The 18,906-nt window shown below is 41.1% G+C and overlaps 1 protein-coding gene across 2 annotated transcripts in view; it reads right to left on the reverse strand.

Moving 5' to 3' along the window:
* LOC104590004 (NagB/RpiA/CoA transferase-like superfamily protein) overlaps positions 1-8,357 on the reverse strand; it is an 88,671-nt gene extending 80,314 nt beyond the window's left edge. Inside the window, exons 1-3 of one of the 2 annotated variants that reach the window (XM_088891131.1) lie at positions 7,920-8,058; positions 6,962-7,273; positions 6,648-6,775 (exon numbers count right to left, since the gene is read on the reverse strand). In XM_088891131.1, the coding sequence (XP_088747257.1) occupies positions 6,648-6,751 (104 nt within the window). In that variant the 5' untranslated portion in view covers positions 6,752-6,775; positions 6,962-7,273; positions 7,920-8,058. Of the gene's footprint in view, positions 1-6,647; positions 6,776-6,961; positions 7,274-7,919 lie in introns of both variants that reach the window. The other variant, XM_088891130.1, reaches the window with a different exon arrangement.
* Positions 8,358-18,906: the final 10,549 nt, after the last annotated feature.

Raw genomic sequence — 18,906 nt, forward strand, 5'->3', positions numbered from 1 at the left:
GAGTTCAGGGATCTTTCAAAGTATTCAGCTGCATTGTCTGAACGGAATTGCTTGATCTTTTTATCAAATTGTGTTTCAACCATCTTGCAAAACATCATAGTTATCCGGGGAACTTCTTCACGTCCTTTCAACAGATAAATCCAAGTGCACCGAGAATAATGGTCAATAAAACCGATAAAGTAACGGAAGCCATCAATGGAAACAATGGGTGAAGGACCCCAAACATTAGAATGAACCAAATCAAAAGGGGCTTGAATTTCATTACTAGAAATTGGATACATTGATCTACATTGTTTTGACATTTGACACACATCACAAATTAAACTCTGACTCGGAATGCCCTTACATAATTCGGGAAACAACATTGCTAAGGAAGAAAATGACAAATGACCTAGCCTAGCATGCCACAAGTGCAGCCTAGCTATTGACTCCACACTTTCCGGACAAGTAGTAGAAGCTTGCATGACTGAGCTGACATCTTCATCAAAATAGTAGAGGCCCCCATACTCATGACCACTCCCAATCGTTCTCCTCGTCAATCTGGAAGACACAATGAGAAGGAAAGAAAGTTATACTGCAGTTCAAGTTTTTTGTAAGCTTTGAAACAGACAACAGATTTGAGGTAAGACTAGGAACATGTAGGACTGATTTAAGAGAGAGATCCTTGCTTAGGTCAACCACCCCCTTTCCAGAGATGGTGGAGAGGGACCCATCAGCTACTCTCATCTTATCCTGGTCAGACAACAAATGATATGTGGAGAATAAGGAGGACATATGTGTCATATGGTTAGTGGCTCCGGAATCAATCACCCAAGAGGTAGAATTAATGGAACTAGATGCACTAAATGCAGAGGCTGTACCTGATTTGGCAAGAGAGGTGGAAGTTAAAGAATTGTTCTTCAGACGGGCTAATGCCCGACTGAGAACCTCTACCTCACTAGCTGTGAAGCCCAAAGTACTTGGTCTAGAGGAGTCAGCAGCCTGCCTTGCGGTGGAAGATGACACTATCTGAATACTCTATGAGTTGTCACTACTGTTGTTGGTGGCAAGATTCCCACTTGCTGTGTGGTCCTTATGTTGCCTTTTGTCCTTTCTCAGAGCAGCTGGCTTCAGATGAGGGTACAAGACCCAACATTTCTCCTTTGTGTGTTTCTCACCACCACAATGTGTACACTTGAGGGACTTCTTGTCTGAAAATCTATTCCCCTTAGTGGAGACTAAGGCTGAATGTTCTCCAGGTAGTTCTGTTGACTGTGTCTGAGAGTCAACTTGCATCTCCTTTATCCTTACTTCTTCATTCCTCACCAGGTAGTAGACATGGTGAAGCTCAGGTAATTCATCTCTCCCTAGAATCTGTGACCTTATACCTTCATATACAGGGTCAAGACCCGCCAGAAACTTGAAGGCTCTGCCCTCCTCAATCTGCTTATCATGCCTCCCCTTATCATTAGCATTTTCCCAATCCAAAATCAAATGGTGGTCAAGCTCTTCCCAGAGGCCTTCCAGTGTTGCAAAGTAGGTTGCCACGGACATGTCTCCTTGCCTTAGGGCTGCAATGTCTTGGTTCAGCCTGTAGATTCTAGCATTGTTCTTTTTCTGGCCATATGTCTTAGATACTTTCTCCCAAATTTTAGTAGTTGTGGGGAAGTGATGAACAGTTCTGGCCACCCTAGGAGTCATAGAGGCCAGCAACCAAGACATGACTGTGGCATTTTCCTTGCGCCACACGGTGTATTCAGGACTGCCAATTTCTGGTTGTTTCTTGTCTCCATCCAAATAGCCTGTGAGGTCACGAGAGGTAATGAACAGCATTGCTGAGACAGACCACTCTCTGAAGTTATACTCATCTAGCAGCACACTTGTAATCTGCAAGTTGTGCAGATTAGGGTTTTCCAGGTTTGAGGACCTTGTAACAGGTTTGTTATCTCTAGAGGAAACTTCACCGGATAGTGAGGACATCCTGACTTCAGTCCAAGAGTTGTTCACAGTGTTGTAGGTGGTTCTGTTTAGGACTGGCCGAAGTGGTCACAGTGTTCACAGTGCTAGTAGAAGTGTTCACAGTTCGGGTACTGTGCAGTGCTGTTTAGGACTGGCCGAAGTAGCAAGTACAGGGCTGTAACTGAACCAATTCACAGTCCTAGTAACTGAAGTTACTTCAGTTAGGGCTTGTTCTGCAACCTGAAGTAACTGTGCAGTGCAGTAACTGAAGTTCACAAAGTAGGACTGATAACTGACCTGAAGAAAATCTATAACTGAAGTTACCACAGTTCTGCCCAAGTCTTGCTGGGGCACGAAGCTGCAACTATAGAGAAGGCTAAGTCTTTACCACTTGTTCTGCGCAAGTCTTGCTGGAGCACGAAGCTGCAACTGTAGAGGAAGCTCTCCCCCTTTCAGCTAGTGCTAGGACTGTTGAAATCAGTCCTCAACTAGGTCTGTCCTATACCTCTCTTCGTAGCCCAATAGCTACTATTTGCTGGAGATAATCTAGTAGGACATCTACTTCTGGGTCTTACTTCCCTTGAGTCCTACAACCAAGAGAAACCCTAGGTTCGAACTTGCTTTACTCTCTTACACTCCTAGGTCTTCACTGCAGCAACCCAGAAAAGGAAGAGAGAAGATGAAAAGACAGCAAGAGAAGAGAGTGCGCCTGCTGAAACCCGGAAGGAGCTAATGCTCTGATACCATGTAATGTGAAGAGCTATACTCGAAGTAGCAAGGAAGAGAAGAGAACCACAGAACTGAAGAGAATGTCGAACTGTACTAGCCAGTCGACCAGTCCTTTATTTATAGATGAATATAGTACATGGTACAAGAAATTACTGGGATGCCCCCTGATTAGTGATGGGACACCCAGATGACTTAAATCATTAAACAGGATTAGGCCCATTAACACAAGCCCAGTTACAAGATAAGTTAAACATAAGAATGGGCTAATAAGAACTCTTATCAGCCGAACATCACTCTAACATTCTAACAATTTACTCTTTGAATTGTTGAATGTTCAAGTTTTTTATTTTATGTATAGAATTTTAAGGTTAATTCCTTTAATTTTGGCATTTTTCATGTATTTTTTCTTTATGTTTTAAAATTTCAATTAGTTTTAGGGATGACCCGAATTGACCCGTAGGTCAACCCTAAACCGAACATTTAGGGTTAGGGTCTAACATTTGCCTACTCAACCCAAAATTCAACCTGACCCGAAATCAAACCAAAGTGTCTTGACCCAACCCACCCAACCCAATTGCCAGGTCTACATGAAAGAGATTCTTCAACCACACTAACTTACAAGTTGTGTGTGCCATGGCTCTATATTTAGCTTCAGCACTTCTTCTTGCTACAACTGTTTGTTTCTTTCTCTTCCATGTTACTAGATTTCCTCCAAGAAAAGTACAATACCATGTAGTAGACATTCTATCAGATACTGAGCTTGCACATTCTACATCTATATAACCCTCTATTCCAAGACTTCTTCTGGATTTGCATAATAATCCACGACTCAGAGCTCCTTCCAAACACTATACAATTCTCAAAACTACATCTCATTGGGGAACTTGGGGGTTTTGCATAAACTGACTAACCACACTCATTGCAAAGGAAATATCAAGCTAGGTAATACTTAAACAGTTTAGCTTACCCACTAACCTCCTGTACCTCCCAAGACAATCAAATTCTTCACCTGCATCACTACTTAGTTTGATACTTCGCTCCATAGGTGTTTCAGTTGGTTTGGCACCAAACAATCTTGTCTCCTTTAACAAGTCAAAAACATATTTCCTCTAACACAAGTTGATTCCATGCTTTAACCTTGCAACTTCTATTCCCAAAAAGTATTTAGTTTGCCAAGATCTTTTGTTTGAAAGTGATCATGCAGAAAAGCCTCCAATCTGTAAATCCCCAACTTATCATTCCTTGTAATGACAATGTCATCTACACGAACCACCAATAGAATCTTCCCAGTTGTAGAATCATAGTCCACTTCACTGAATTTATGTTAAAAGAGTGTTATATTGGGTGTACTAGGGCAGTACGGTAATTAAGTAATTATGTGTTTAGAATAAGGACACTCCTATCCACTATCTTTTCTATAATTAAGGGCATACTTGTAATTTTCATTTACTTAAAGTTAATATAAAGTTGGGCTGACTGTTATGAGGAGATGAAGTCATTCTAATCTCTCTCAAACACAGTTCAGTGGTTTGCTTCTTCTCTATTCTCTTCTCCTCCCTTCTCTTCTCTCCTTTCTTTCTCTTTTGTTTTAGTCTTGTCACAGACTATATCTTGTTGTGTTTTGTCTCTGTAATACCATATTTCACATGGTACCAGAGCAGGAGACATTAAGAAGGTCTGGTAGGATTCCCTTTCACAGTTGATCTACATAGGGTTTCTTTTGGAATGATGGTACTCACTGCTACCTGGGATCAGACCAGATTTAGTGAGCATTCTTGGTGATTAGTGATGGTTTTGACCATCACAACTGCTGTAACAGGTGAACAGTGAGGTGTGTATCCCTCTAGTGGATCAAATCCAAGAGGGAATGTTGTGACTGATATATTTCTGGGTTAGTGACTGATGTTGTGATGATTTAGAGAAGTGATTGATGTTGTGAAGAGTTTAATAGTGGTGTGATAATTTTGTGAGCTGTGAAAGTGTTCAGGTTGGTAGAATACAGTGATAATCCCATGTTTTTTTAGAAAGGTGAATTATAATGGAGGTGAAAGCGAGTGTTACGGCCCCCACAACCTTTATGTTAACTACTATCAAGTTGAGTGGAAGTGCAAACTATGTTGTTTGGTCAAAATCTGTAAAAGTGTCGTTCACAGCAATTGGGAAATTAAAGTATATTACTGACAATAAACCCAGGACTGATAATCCTAAATATCCAGAGTGGTTAAAGGAGGATGTGCAAATCAAAACTTGGTTGTGGAATTCCATGGAAACAAAAAATCAGTTGCACCCTTATTTTTCTTGATACCTCAAAACAGATTTGGGACCAAGTGAAGAAGATGTATTTGGGGAGAAATAAAACCACTCGAATATATCAGTTGTTTTAGTGATTTTTTAGTCTACAAGAGGGAGATAAGTCTTTTAAGGATTATTATCTGATATGGTGAGTCTTTGTGAGGAACTGAATATATACCAACCTGTCACTAATGATGTTACAATGATGGAGAAGCAGAGAAAAGAACTATATGTAGCAAAGTTTCTTTTAGGAATCAAACCTGAGTATGAATCAGTGAGAGCTCAGATTTTGGGCAGCCTAGAGTTACCTGACTTGGAGGATGTATTTTCTAGACTTCAGAGGACCAAACTATCCGAATCACCCCACCATCTGATTGAGCAGCACTAATTGTATCTGAAAGTGGTGGATGAGGTCATGGTACTTATGGAGGACTTGGGAATGGTGGCCATGGTCCTCTACGATTTCCAAGTGGTAGAGGTGATCGTGGATGAGGCAGGAAAGGTAAAGGAAGGTTCTGAACTCATTGTGGGTTGGAAGGACATACAATTGGAAACTGTAGAGATTTATATGGGATTTGGTTTTGTTCATATTGCTACTGTGAGGGACATACTGTGGAGTATTGTTGGTTGTTGAAGAAACTGGGAAGCTATGCTAATCAGGTTACTTATCAAGATGATGCATCACAATCTCAACCGCAGATGGCTACTACAAATAATCAGCCAAAAGGGGAGACGATGCCTATCTCTAAGGAAGAATATAATTAGTCCATTGCAGCCTCATCTTCTTCCACTGCTACTCTTGCTCAGACACCAAGTGACGCCTAGGCAACTAAGCACTCCTATGTCGCCTAGGTTCTCGCCTTGGCACCTTGAAAACTACGGTTGACAAAGTAGTAGATGCTTTAGAAAGATCTGAATTGATTTATTTACATGTTTAGAAACCTTATTGTATAGGTAGTTTTAGTTCAATAGTTTCTACAACTATAGATAACAATGGGGTATGTAAAACATGGAAGGAAAATGAAGCTATCTTTTCCAGCATGAATTGAGGCTATGTTTAGAGCTTGTTAAAATTCAACTTTCAGTTAGTGTTCTCTGTTGTTGGATGTGTTTCCGTAAAGCAGTTAACTAGTATAACTTCCAATTCCAGTTTTGTCTGTTTTTTCTTTCTTTCTCTTTCTTCTTCCTTTAACTTTAGATAAGCAGTTTCTTTCTAAAAGTTCCAAAACATGAGAATGATAAACACAAAGTAGAAAAACTATATTTCCACCTACATCAATGAATTATATGTAATGGTGAGAAAGAAAGAATAAAACTTTAAACTGATAAACATTGATCAAGTTTCATATCAGTTATTTCAAACATCATGCAAGTTACATGCATCCAATAATGTTGTATTGATCTACAATATAATAAGTGGTATGCCACCTTTTGAAAGAGTACAGCCCAAAATTCACACTGATAAATGACCCTAAATTCTTTTAATTTGGCCAATCAATGAACTATAGAAAATACATCTACTCTAAGATGGACTTTGATGGGTCAATCACTGTAGTATAAGTCGCTAGCCAATCAGCGTAATATTGGAATATAACCTATCAAATGGTGTATCCCAGTTGACTCTTTGAAGAAAAACAAAAAACAATGTAAGAGTAGTCAATATTAATGAGATGGGGAGTGAAACTCACGTTGGTATTCCTATAACATCCTTCAAAGCTCCTTCTCGAATTTTGCGACCCAAATACTGTATGGCCATGCTTGAAGCATGACCAGATCCTAAGCCCACCACCATGCCACTTCTAATGTAGGTATCCACCTACCAAAAAAAGAGTCCCCGAATTATTGAAGTGCGCATTGATAAATACCACCCGTAATCACAAGCCAATCATCTCCACATGCACATGCATGTACACATACACACACAAATGGTAGTGGCAGCAACAACAAAAGCAGTAATAATCACTGTTCTAAACACTGAGAGTTGACAACTAAATTTACTAACCAGAAAAGGTCCAGCTTTGTTCAATACCCATACTGAGCCATAGGAGGCCTGGTTCTAATTCAGCCTCATCCAGACACGTAACAACTCCAAATTTTAGAACATTCGTGGCAACATGAGGTATGACAGCAAGAATTAAGTTTCTGGATTTTGGTGATATTGCCCAAGCACTTAAGTTTAGTAATCATGATATCATTGTATTGTTCAGCTAAGTTGTAAAGTAGCCTATGCTTTAATTATCTTTTGATTCTACAGGCTACTCATACCCTTTGCTAAGAAGCAAAGTCCTTCATATCATAAAACCAAAATGCCATTCTGCAATAACACAAGGAAACTGTCAAAAAGAAAAATGTGCATCTGCTGGATGGATCTACTTTTACAAATACCATTGATAACAAAACCCAATAAGAACTCATAGTCAAATAGAGTAATTTGTGTGATCCAATTTCGCAACATTTACTTGGATAACCAAACACCACATAAACTATATTAAACCGGGAAAGTGATACCTAAAATGGGTTTTATTAGGGAAAGAACCAATGATTCTCTTGTTGGATATTTTACTTCTCTTATTTAACATCAATTTAGAACACCAAAAAATAAAGAAAAAAAAGTCAACAATATTATGGAAAAATATATGATGCCGGAAAGACATGATACCGGAAAGGCTTTGACTAATCAAAACCCCCCGTGAATTTTGATGAAAATAACCAGTTTGACTAATTGGTTAAGTCAATCCAGAGATTCTTTTCCAACAAAACCCGTTGCCATGTTCCGAAGAATCTATGAGTAGACAACAATTTAATGATGCAAATTATCTCTAGTGATGCTGTACAGGCTTCAATTACAAATATCAATAAGACATTGCATGGAAAACCAAGTAAGACTACCATAATTGCACAATTATGATACTTGAAGAAGGAAACAGAAAAGAAAAGAAACAAGAAACAGGAAATCTAACGGTATGTTTTGCAGCTTGGAGCAGAGCAGGGCCGTCTGTGATACTCGCCCTTGCAATCATCCAACAATTTTTCCTTCTATTCGAGAAAAAAGCTTTCCGGCGAGGAAACGACCCAATATTCCGACGAAATTCAGTAATTTGCAGCGGTGAGCAGCAGGGAACTACTGACGCCATTCCCTCTCTGTGGATAAGAAAGCTTGGGACCAAGGCTCGGTTAGTTGGTACGAGGCTACGAACAAAATTGCAGTTGGATGCAATATATATACTGATATTGGTTAGGCCGTTAGGGAAACCGAGGAGTCTACGGTTGGTGCTGTCACCGCTGTGGATACTAGCTAAGAAGCTGCTGGAGTGGAATCTATGGTCCCTATTTTTTGGAAAAAGATTGCGAAGATTTTCCACCAGAACAAGGAGAACAAAATGGGCAGGTTCATCATTCACAAGGATTTTCCATGTTTAGTTCCATACTTTCAAACACCAAGATGAATTGAAACCCGTATACTGCTCAACCCGAATAGAACGGATTCCTGTTCGACCCGACCTGATAATGAGGATTTCATGGGCTGTTATATAAATCAATTATCAATGATTAGCCCTGATTTGAAAAGCTTTATCCCGTGTGTGAGCCAATCGGCAATACTCATGTCGGTGGTTACATCAGAACGGATAGCAATGTCTTCTGCACCAAGCCAAATTTGCCTTGCCAATGGACATTTGTGGAATAGATGTTGAAAGGATTCATCATCTTATCACATAGAGGGCAGAAAGTATTATGTGTTTAAGCACCACTTACAATCTTCTCTTGATAAGAATAGCATCATGCATTATTCTCCAAATGAAAATTTATAATTTAGGTAGAATGAATTTTAAATTCCAGAAATGATGCCATAAGATATCATCACCGAAAAGATGGGTAGAAGAAGGTAAGGGTTTTCCTCCAATACATGTGGTGTCAGAGTCCAAGCCAAAGTATCTTCCATTTCTGCGTTTGGGCTTGGGAGAGATATATTATATATATGGTTGGTTGTAGTGGTGTCAAAGAGTAGGTTCACCAAATCACAATGCCAAGTCATTGTAGAGTGGTCAATTAGGCCTACAACCTTTAAAGTCATTTGTTGGTGATGAGCAGAGTTTGGTTGAACAGCTACAGGTAACCATGGATCTTAAGAAATATTAATATGCCAACCATTGGCCGCCAGCCTTCAACAACCCTTTAAAAGATATGGTTGGCATTTCAAAATAACCCTTCCAGATATATGATGAGCCACGGTTGATTATTGCTCAAGAAATGCCAAGAGAGCCACATTCTTTAAATTTGCATCATGGAAGCAAGGTTCAAAATATCGATACAGGGCAATACGTCGGTAGGGCCTATCGAACTATATCGATACTATTTTTTTTTTTTGAATCTAGTTTAGAGGGGCCGGTCTACCCCCTGAAACACTCACCGACCCAAAACACCCCCCTGTAGGGGCATATTGGGAAGGCTCTGATACCTGACGATATTTTGAACTTTGCATGGAAGCCAAGTCCATCAAAATCTTTTGGTAACATAAAAGAAGACCAGGTTTGAAGATGTAAAGGATGGTCCTTTTGGATTTTCTAACCATAGAAAATCTTTCCACTTGTGAGCCTTGCCTTAAAGGCAAGATGACTAAGCGGCCATTTGACAGTAAGCCTGAAAGATGTGTAGGCACACTTGACCTAATACATACTGATGTATGTGGTCCCCTGAGTGTTAGGACACGGAACCAATACGTGTATTTCATCACCTTTACAGATGATTTTCATGATATGGTTACGTGTACCTAATGAGACACAAGTCTGAATCCTTTGAAAAGTTCAAAGAGTTCAAACAGGAAGTCGAGAAACAGTTAGGGAGAGAAATTAAAGCCCTTCGATCGGATCAAGGTGGCGAGTATCTCGCTGACGAATTCAGGGACTACTTAAAGGTCAACGGGATAGTGTCACAATTAGCTCCTCCTGCTACACCTCAACTCAACAGTGTTTCAGAGAGGAGGAATAGGACCTTGTTGGACATGGTCCGGTCACTTCTCGTACGCTCAGAATTACCCACATCCTTTTGAGGATATGCATTAGAGACTGCTATCTACATGCTGAATCGGGTTCCAATCCGAAAACTCCATATGAACTATGGACCGGAAGGAAGCCAAGTGTAAGACACTTGAAGATTTGGGGTTGTCCTACACACATTAAAAGAACAAGTGCAGACAAGTTGGAATCCAAAACCAGTCGTTGCCTATTTATAGGCTACCCAAAAGATTCGGTGGGTTATCTATTCTATAACCCAAGTGAGCAAAAAGTGTTCTGCAGTCGAAACACTCAATTATTAGAAACCGAATACATCCTGGACACCCATCGTCAGGAAATAGTTCTTGATGAGGAGAGCTCAGAAGCAGTGGGAGATGTCCCAAAAAGTTCCAGGTAGTGACCAACCTAGAAGATCCACTCGGGTATCCAGGCCACCAGTCCAATATGGTTATGACCAGGATAGTTACCTGGTGGAAGCCTTGACTAGTGAGGAGGATCCCGTAACTTACGCGGAAGCTATGTTAGACATAGATTCGCAGAAGTGGGTGGAGGCCATGAGAGATGAGATGGACTCGATGGAGGCCAATGGAGTCTGGACTCTAGTAGATCTGCCCTCAGGGGTAAAAGCAATGGGTTGCAAGTGGATCTACAAGAGGAAGAATGGCCCCGATGGCAGGATTAAGACCTACAATGCTCGTTTGGTGGCGAAAGAGTATACTTAGAAATAATGCATCGATTATGAGGAAACCTTTTCGCTCGTGGTCATGCTCAAATCCATTAGAATCCTGCTAGCTATAGCAGCATACCATGACTACGAGATTTGGCAGATGGATGTTAAAACCGCGTTCTTGAACGGAGATCTTAGTGAAGATATCTACATGCAGCAGCCGCAAGGATTCATTGCTGCTTGTCAGAAACACATGGTATGTAAACTTAATAGATCCATATATGGACTTAAGCAGGCTTCTAGGAGTTGGAACATCCGTTTTGATTCTGCAGTCAAAACATTTGACTTTGAGCAGAATTCGGATGAACCCTATGTTTACAAGAAGACCAGTGGGGATAAGATCACATTTTTGGTGTTGTATGTGGACGATATCCTACTCATTGGGAATGATGTAGGAATGTTGACTGCGGTCAAGGTATGGCTATCACAGCAGTTCTCCATGAAAGATCTTGGAGAAGCTTCATATATACTAGGTCTTCGACCCTATAGAGATAGATTGAAGCGGATAATTGGATTATCCCAGGCTGCTTACATTGACAAAATTTTCAAAAGATACAGCATGGAGAACTCCAAGAAAGGAAACATTCCTTTTAGGTACGGAGTCACTCTCTCCAAGAAGATGTCTCCCAAGACATCTGAAGAGATTGAGGGCATGAGAGACGTTCCCTATGCCTCAGCCGTAGGGAGCATCATGTATGCCATGTTGTGCACTCGCCCAGACATTGCTCAGGCGGTGAATGTAGTAAGTAGATTCCAAGCTAACCCAGGGCAGGAGCATTGGACTGCTGTGAAGAACATACTTAAATACCTTTAAAGGACAAAAGAGTTTTGTCTGATATTCGATGGTAGTTCACTACAAGTTCTAGGGTATACCGATGTCGATTTCTAGTCGGATCCAGATGATAGAAAGTCTACATCTGGGTATGTTTTCATGATAGGATCGTGTGTTGTTTGCTGGAAAAGCAGCAAACAGGGGTCCATTGCAGATTCCACAACTGAGGCCGAGTACATTGCCGCAAGTGAAGCTGCCAAGGAAGTCGTGTGGATGAAGAAATCCATACACGAATTGAGAGTGATTTCGTCCAGCACATCACCCATCCCGTAATTGTGTAACAACAATGGAGCGATTGCCTAGGCTAAAGAGCCTCGGGCCCACTCGAAGTCAAAGCACATCGAGAGGAAGTATCATGTATTGCGGGAGATCGTTGGTAGAGGGGATGTCCTTATTCAGAATGTAGCATCAGCGGATAATGTGGTAGACCCATTGACTAAGCCACTGACACAGAAGGTGTTTGAGAAACATATGGAAAGTATGGGACTCTGGCTTGTACCAAATTGGACCTAAGTGCAAGTGGGAGCTGTTAGACAGTTTTGTATGCCCTTAGCTTCAATCCGATTTGATGTACTTTTGATATTTAGTATAAATAAATAAAGTGCATGTTTAATTCATGTTGTTTGGTATAATTATGTGTAAGACCCTAAAACTGGACACTTAATGAGACACGTGTTAGTATTAAATGTTCACAGCCATTGGATAAGTCTGGGGAGATTTATCATGTCAAGGCTGATACTGGTGTGCCGCCAAGTGTTGGGATGGCCTGTCTCGGTCACCAGGGTAAGACCCAAGGCACATGCAGTATGGGATTACTCGAATCCTTGAATCGGACCAGATTTCCAGTATTGCCCTGGACCTTGGAAATAGATGGGCAAAACTGGAAAATTACACCTGACCCCTAGACTCAATTATGATACTTCACTAGGTGTCGAATTGAGCTGTCTTTGATATGCCAATCAGTGAGATCCTTAGTGGGGGTCAAAACCTGGGCATGTTGGGGTAGTCTGAGAATTCATCTGGGTGATCATAGTGACAGGATCAGCCCCTTTGTCGGACAAAGGTAATGATCAGGAATGCACTCTCTCTGATGGAAACCAAACTCCAGCAGTTGATTTCAATCGTTGGAATTTTGTTTTGCAAAATTTATATATGATAAATATATATATGTACGGTTTCAAAGTGTTTGCAAATGGTTTTAATTCCTGGGATCCATGTGAGTGGAGAGTGCGGCACTGTTCCTAGAAGCCGAGGGAGAGGTCCTCTCTTGTCGGGCAGTGCTTGATCATTAAGGGCTGAGAGATTAAGTGTAAAACCATTTAAGATAGTACCTGATGGACTAATCTTGCACCTACCCACAATCCCTGGGTTTTTATAAGATGGCTTGGCCCAGGGACCACTTAATGTAAGTGTTGGGCCCATAGGGTCCATGTGATGGGCTCAGGGGTTTACTGAGTTTTTCAGTGAATTCGGCTGGTCCTTGTAATAAAGGCTGGGCCGAACTCATGTGGCTGGTGTGTAGATCAATGCTTGGGTCCCACGCCATACAAAGAAGTCCAACTGGGTAGCAGATTGGAATTTAGTTAAGCACTGGACATTTAATGGGCCAAAAGGCCATTTCGAGCTGGGCTGATATGATCACCCATCTATGGGGCGGATCTGGGATTAAAGTTAGCAGAAGAATTGGGCCTTTTACCTTATCCACTCTGGGAGACCAAATTCAAATCAGATTTGAATTTGGTAACCTTCTGATAAGATAAGGAGTAAGCTAACTTAATCTGTAGATAGGATTAAGATCATCCCCTATCCAAACACTGATTTGGATTAGGATAACTCCTAATTAGGAGGTTTCTTAAGAAAGAAGAAAAGAGGAGAAACCCTAAGAGAGAAAATCAATCAAATTTCGAACCTAGGGTTGTGTGCAAGAAATCATCCTGTGAATTGAGATAGGATCTCATACACACTCCAAAGAGAAGAGAAGCAATTCAGCCATCTTCGTCCCAGGAGTTCTCCTCCAGCCGCCGCCATTCTTTCTAGCAAGATTCGATCTTTGAGGAAGAAAGAAAATCAAGAAATCAATTCTTGACACCAGTCTTGCAGAAAAGACAGAAAAAGATTTGGTGGTCACAGTTTCTAGAGGATTCTTACGAAGGATCTAGTGTGTAGGATGCACTCTGCGGGTTCCGTTCCACATACAGCTATGTCATCTTCAGCAGGAGCGGATCTTGGTGTCCTCTTTGGGCGTGAACACCAACTTTGGGAGATACTGTTTCTCTGGATCAGGTACAATTCCTCCCTTCCCTTTTGGTTCAGATCTGGTTCGATTATGGTTCAAGTAAGATCCTTGAATATTGTATTCTAAATTTAGGGAATACGATTCCCAGTTGGAAGAAGGTAGGAAAATTTTTGAAATTCGCCCACCCATTCCGCAATCTTCATGGCGTCCATTAGATGGATCCTACCATTCTTTCAGCAAGAACTGAACCAGATCTGAACCAAAACTATAGGAGAGGGATATACCTAATAATAAGATGCAATATCTCCCAACGAAGGTGTTTACGCCCAAAAAAAGACTCCAAAGACTGCTCCCACTGAAGATGATACAGTGAATGGTGGAGTAGAATCAGCAAGGTCCGTTCAACGAACCAAATTCTTCAGCAAGAATTCAATGGAGGCAGTGAGCACAACTTTTGATCAGCCTTTCTCCAAAGACTAATATCAACACACCTCTTGATCACTCCTACGAAGGAAAGAGATCGAACTGGCTGTGGCGGCAACTGGAGAAAATCTCAGGGAGAAGATGGCACAGTCACACTGTTGCTGTCTTCTCTCTGGATGCTCTAAGATCTGATCTCTGAGATTTCTGGGATGGTGATGATGAACTGGATGGTTCACCCCCTCCTCCTTTTATAGGCTTAAAAAGAGCTCCTAATCTCATTAGGAGTTTACTTAATCCAAATATGTATTTGGATTAGGAGTTCTCTTTAAGAGATAAGGGTAATCCCTTATCTTATTTGCAGATTAGATCAGCTCTTTCCTAATCTCATTAGGAGGTTACCAGATCTGAATTCAGATCTGGACTCTCTGAGTTACCCTATCCAATCTGCTGATTTAATCCTAGATCCGCCACCTTATTTAACTAGTTAAACTAGGCTAGTTCGAAATGGGCTTTGGGCCCAATAAGTCTAAGTGCTCAAATTGTTTCCAACCTACTGCCCAGTTGGGCTTTTTTGTATGGCGTGGCACCCAAACATTGATCTACACATCAGCCACATGGCTTCAGCCCAGCCTTTGTTACAAGGCCTGGCCGAATTCACTGAAAAGACAGTGAACCCCCTGAAACCCATCACATGGACTTCTAATGGGCCCTAACACTTACACAAAGTGGTCCTTGGGCCAAGCCACCTTATAAAAACCCAAGGACTGTGGGCAGATGCAAGATTAGCCCATCAGGTATTACCCTCAATGGTCTTACACTTAACCTCTCAGCCCATAATGATCATACACTGCCCGATAAGAGAGGACCTCTCCCTCGGCTGCAAGGAACTGTGTTGCACTCTCTACTCACATGGATCCCGGGAATTAAAAACTTTCGCAAACATTTTGAAACCATAATATATATATTTATATCCGTATATAAAATATATTTTGCAAAACAAATTTCAACGATTGAAATTGGCTGCTGGCAGTCTTGGTTTCCAACAGAGAGAGTGCATCCCCGATCATTACCTTTGTCCGACAAAGGGGCTGATCCTATCACTATGATCACCCACTCAGATGAATTCTCGGACTGTCCCAACATACCCAGGTTTTGACCCCCACTAAGGATCTCACTGATTGGCATATCAAAGACAACCCAATCCGACACCTAGTGTAGTATCATAGTCGAGTCTAGGGGTCAGGTGTAACTTTCTAGTTTTGCCCATTAATCACCAAGGTCCAGGGCAATACTGGAAATCTGGTCCGGTTCAGGGTTTCAAGTAAACCTACACTACATGTACTTCGGGTCTCACCCTGGCAGCTGAGACAGGCCACCCCAACACTTGGCGGCACATCAGTGTCAGCCTTAGCAGGACAAATCTCCCAGACTTATCCAACGGCTGTGAAGATTCTAAACTAACACAAGTCTCATAAGTGTCCAGTTTAAGGGTATTACACAGAAACACACCACTATAACGTGAATCAAATATGTACTTTATTTATTTACAATAAATGTCATATTGTACATTAATCTGATTGGAGCTAAGGGCATACACTGTCTAACACATTGTTCAACTCATTACAAATTTTTGCTAGCAAGAGATAGGTTTGCATTATATATTGTGGCAAAGCTTGAAGAGTAGTAGTAATGAGCACACTTTTTCCAATATGAGAGAGAGAGAGAGAGTATTCATTTTCCAACTTGACAATCTCATTTTCAACTGATCCATTAAATAATTCCACTCCATTGCTTTAGCTCTACCCAAAAAGAACGAACACCCAAATATTTATCCCCTCACTTCATAAAGGATACTCCAAACTTGTTGGCAATTCAATTTCATGTTCTTCTATGTGTGTTGGTGCTGAAGAAAATGGATGACATATTAAAATTAACCTCTTGTCTAGACCAGTTATATAGTTGCCTGAATATAACTGCATCTCCCAAATAGGAGAACATCATGTCAGAGATACGGATGCTAGTTTTGGTGAATTTGAAATAATGAATCTCCCCGAGTTGAAGCTTGGACTTCAGAAGTCCAAACTGCATTTCCATACACAAAATAAAGAGGTAGGGCGATAAAGGGCAGCCCTATCAAAAACCTCTACTTGGGCAAAAGGAAGAGCTAGGTTTACCATTTACAAGCACTACAAATTGGGTTGTTGAGACACATTGATAAATGATGTTGCAAATATCATTTGAGAACCCAAATTGATCAAGAACAAAGCACAAAAAAGACCATTCCATTTTATCAAAGGTTTTAGCCAGATCTAGTTTAAGAAGAAAATTTCCAACGCTACCTTTTTACTTCTTCATACTATGTAGGACCTCCTGAGTGATGATCGTGTTATCAATTATGTTTCGTCCAGGGGGAAAGCACTCTGTAATGAGTGGATTAGTTTGGGGAGGATTGGTTTCAGTTGATTGCAAATGATTTTGGCTACAATTTTGTATAGAACATTGCTCAACCTAATAGGCCTTTCTTTATTAAAATCTATCAAAATTCCTTTAATATATAAAATCATTCTTGATTCCACCCCTTCAATATGGATGAGAGATCCATCATATGGATGGCCAAACCCTGCAGGTAGGTTGGGCAAATTTCAAAAATTTCTCTTTCTCCCATCTGGGAATCACATTCCCTATTTTGGAAAATCTGCATTTTCAATGATCAATCTTGAACCAAGAACCGGGCCAGATTTGAAACCAAGAGGGGGGAGAGGGATATACCTGATACAGAGTAGCAATAACTCCCAATGAAGGTGTTCACGCCCAAAGAAATCTCCAAAGACTGCTCCCACTGAAGATGACACAGTGTAGGGTGGAGCAGAATCAGCAGTGTTCTTCCCAAGAACCGAACCCTTCAACAAGAATTCGATGGAGGCTGTGAGCACGACTTCAGACCAGGCTTTCTCCAAAGACTGATATCAAGAACTTTTCTTGATCGCTCCTACAAGAATGGAGATTGAACTGGCAATTGGCGGCAACTGGAGTAGAACATAGGGAGAAGATGGCGCAGTCACACTGTTGTTGTCTTCTCTCTGTGTGATCTAAGATCTGATGACTGAGGTTTTGAGATGTGATGAATGGTTCGCCCCCTCCTCCTTTTATAGACTTAAAGAGATCAGCTCCTAATCCCATTAGGAGTTTCCTGATTCAAATCCTTATTTGAATCTGGACTCTCTTTAAGTGATAAGGATAGATCCCCATCTTATCTGCAGATTAGATCAGCTCTCCTAATCTCATTAGGAGGTTTCCATATCCAAATCTCTATTTGGATCTAGACTCTCTGAGTGGATAGGGACAACTCCCTATACTATCAACTGATCCAAATCCTAGATCCGCCCTTGTTTAACTACTCATATTAGACCAGTTTGAAATGGGCTTTAGGCCCAATAAGTCCATGTGCTCAGTAACCCTCCAAACTGCTACCCAGTTGGGCTTCTCTGTATGGCGTGGGACCCAAACATTGATCTACACATTAGTCACATGGGTCCAGCCTAGCCTTTGTTACAAGGCCTGGCCGAATTCACTATTATGGGTGGTGAACCCCTGAGCCCATAACCATGGGCTCTTAATGGGCCCAACACTTACACTAAGTGGTCCCTGGGCCAAGCCACCTTATAAAAACCTAGGGACTGTAGGCAGATGCAAGATTAACCCATCAAGTATTACCCTCAATGGCCTTACACTTAACCTCTCAGCCCATAATGATCAAACACTGCCCGACAAGAGAGGACATCTCCCTCGGCTGCAAGGAATAGTGTTGCACTCTCTACTCACATGGATCCCGGGAATTAAAACATTTTGAAACCATAATATATATGTATATCTTTATATAAATATATTTTGCAAAAACAAATTTCAACGATTGAAATCAGTTGTCGGCAGCTTTGGTTTCCATCAAAGAGAGTGCATCCCCGATCATTACCTTTGTCCGACAAAGGGGCTGATCCTGTCACTATGATCACCCACTCAGATGAATTCTCGGACTGTCCCAACATACCCAGGTTTTGACCCTCTCTAAGGATCTCACTGATTGGCATATCAAAAACAGCCCAATCCGACACCTAGTGCAGTATCTAATCGAGTCTAGGGGTCAGGTGTAAGATTCTAGTTTTGCCCATCAATCACCAAGGTCCAGGGCAGTACTGGAATTCTGGTCCGGTTCAGGGTTTCAAATAAACCTACACTGCATGTACCTCGGGTCTCACCCTGGCAGCTGAGACAGGCTACCCCAACCAACTTGGCGGCACATCAGTGTCAGCCTTGGCAGGATAAATCTCCCCAGACTTATCCAATGGCTGGGAACATTCTAAACTAACATGAGTCTCATATGTGTCCAGTTTAAGAGTATTACACAGAAACATACTACAATAACATGAATCAAATATGTACTTTATTCATTTACAATAAATGTCATAATGTACATCATTCCGATTGGAGCTAAGGGCATACATTGTCTAACATCGTCCAGGGGGAAAGCACTCTGGAATGGGTGGATTAGTTTGGGGAGGATCGGTTTCAGTTGATTGCAAATGACTTTGGCTACAATTTTGTATAGAACATTGCTTAAGCTAATAGGCCCTTCTTTATTAAAATCTATCAAAATTCCTTTAATATATAAAACCATTCTTGATTCCACCCCTTCAATATCCAATGTTGTAATATCTCCCCT

Source organism: Nelumbo nucifera, chromosome 7, assembly GCF_055504915.1.
Source record: "Nelumbo nucifera cultivar China Antique chromosome 7, China Antique-T2T, whole genome shotgun sequence".
NCBI classification, from domain to species: Eukaryota; Viridiplantae; Streptophyta; class Magnoliopsida; order Proteales; family Nelumbonaceae; genus Nelumbo; species Nelumbo nucifera.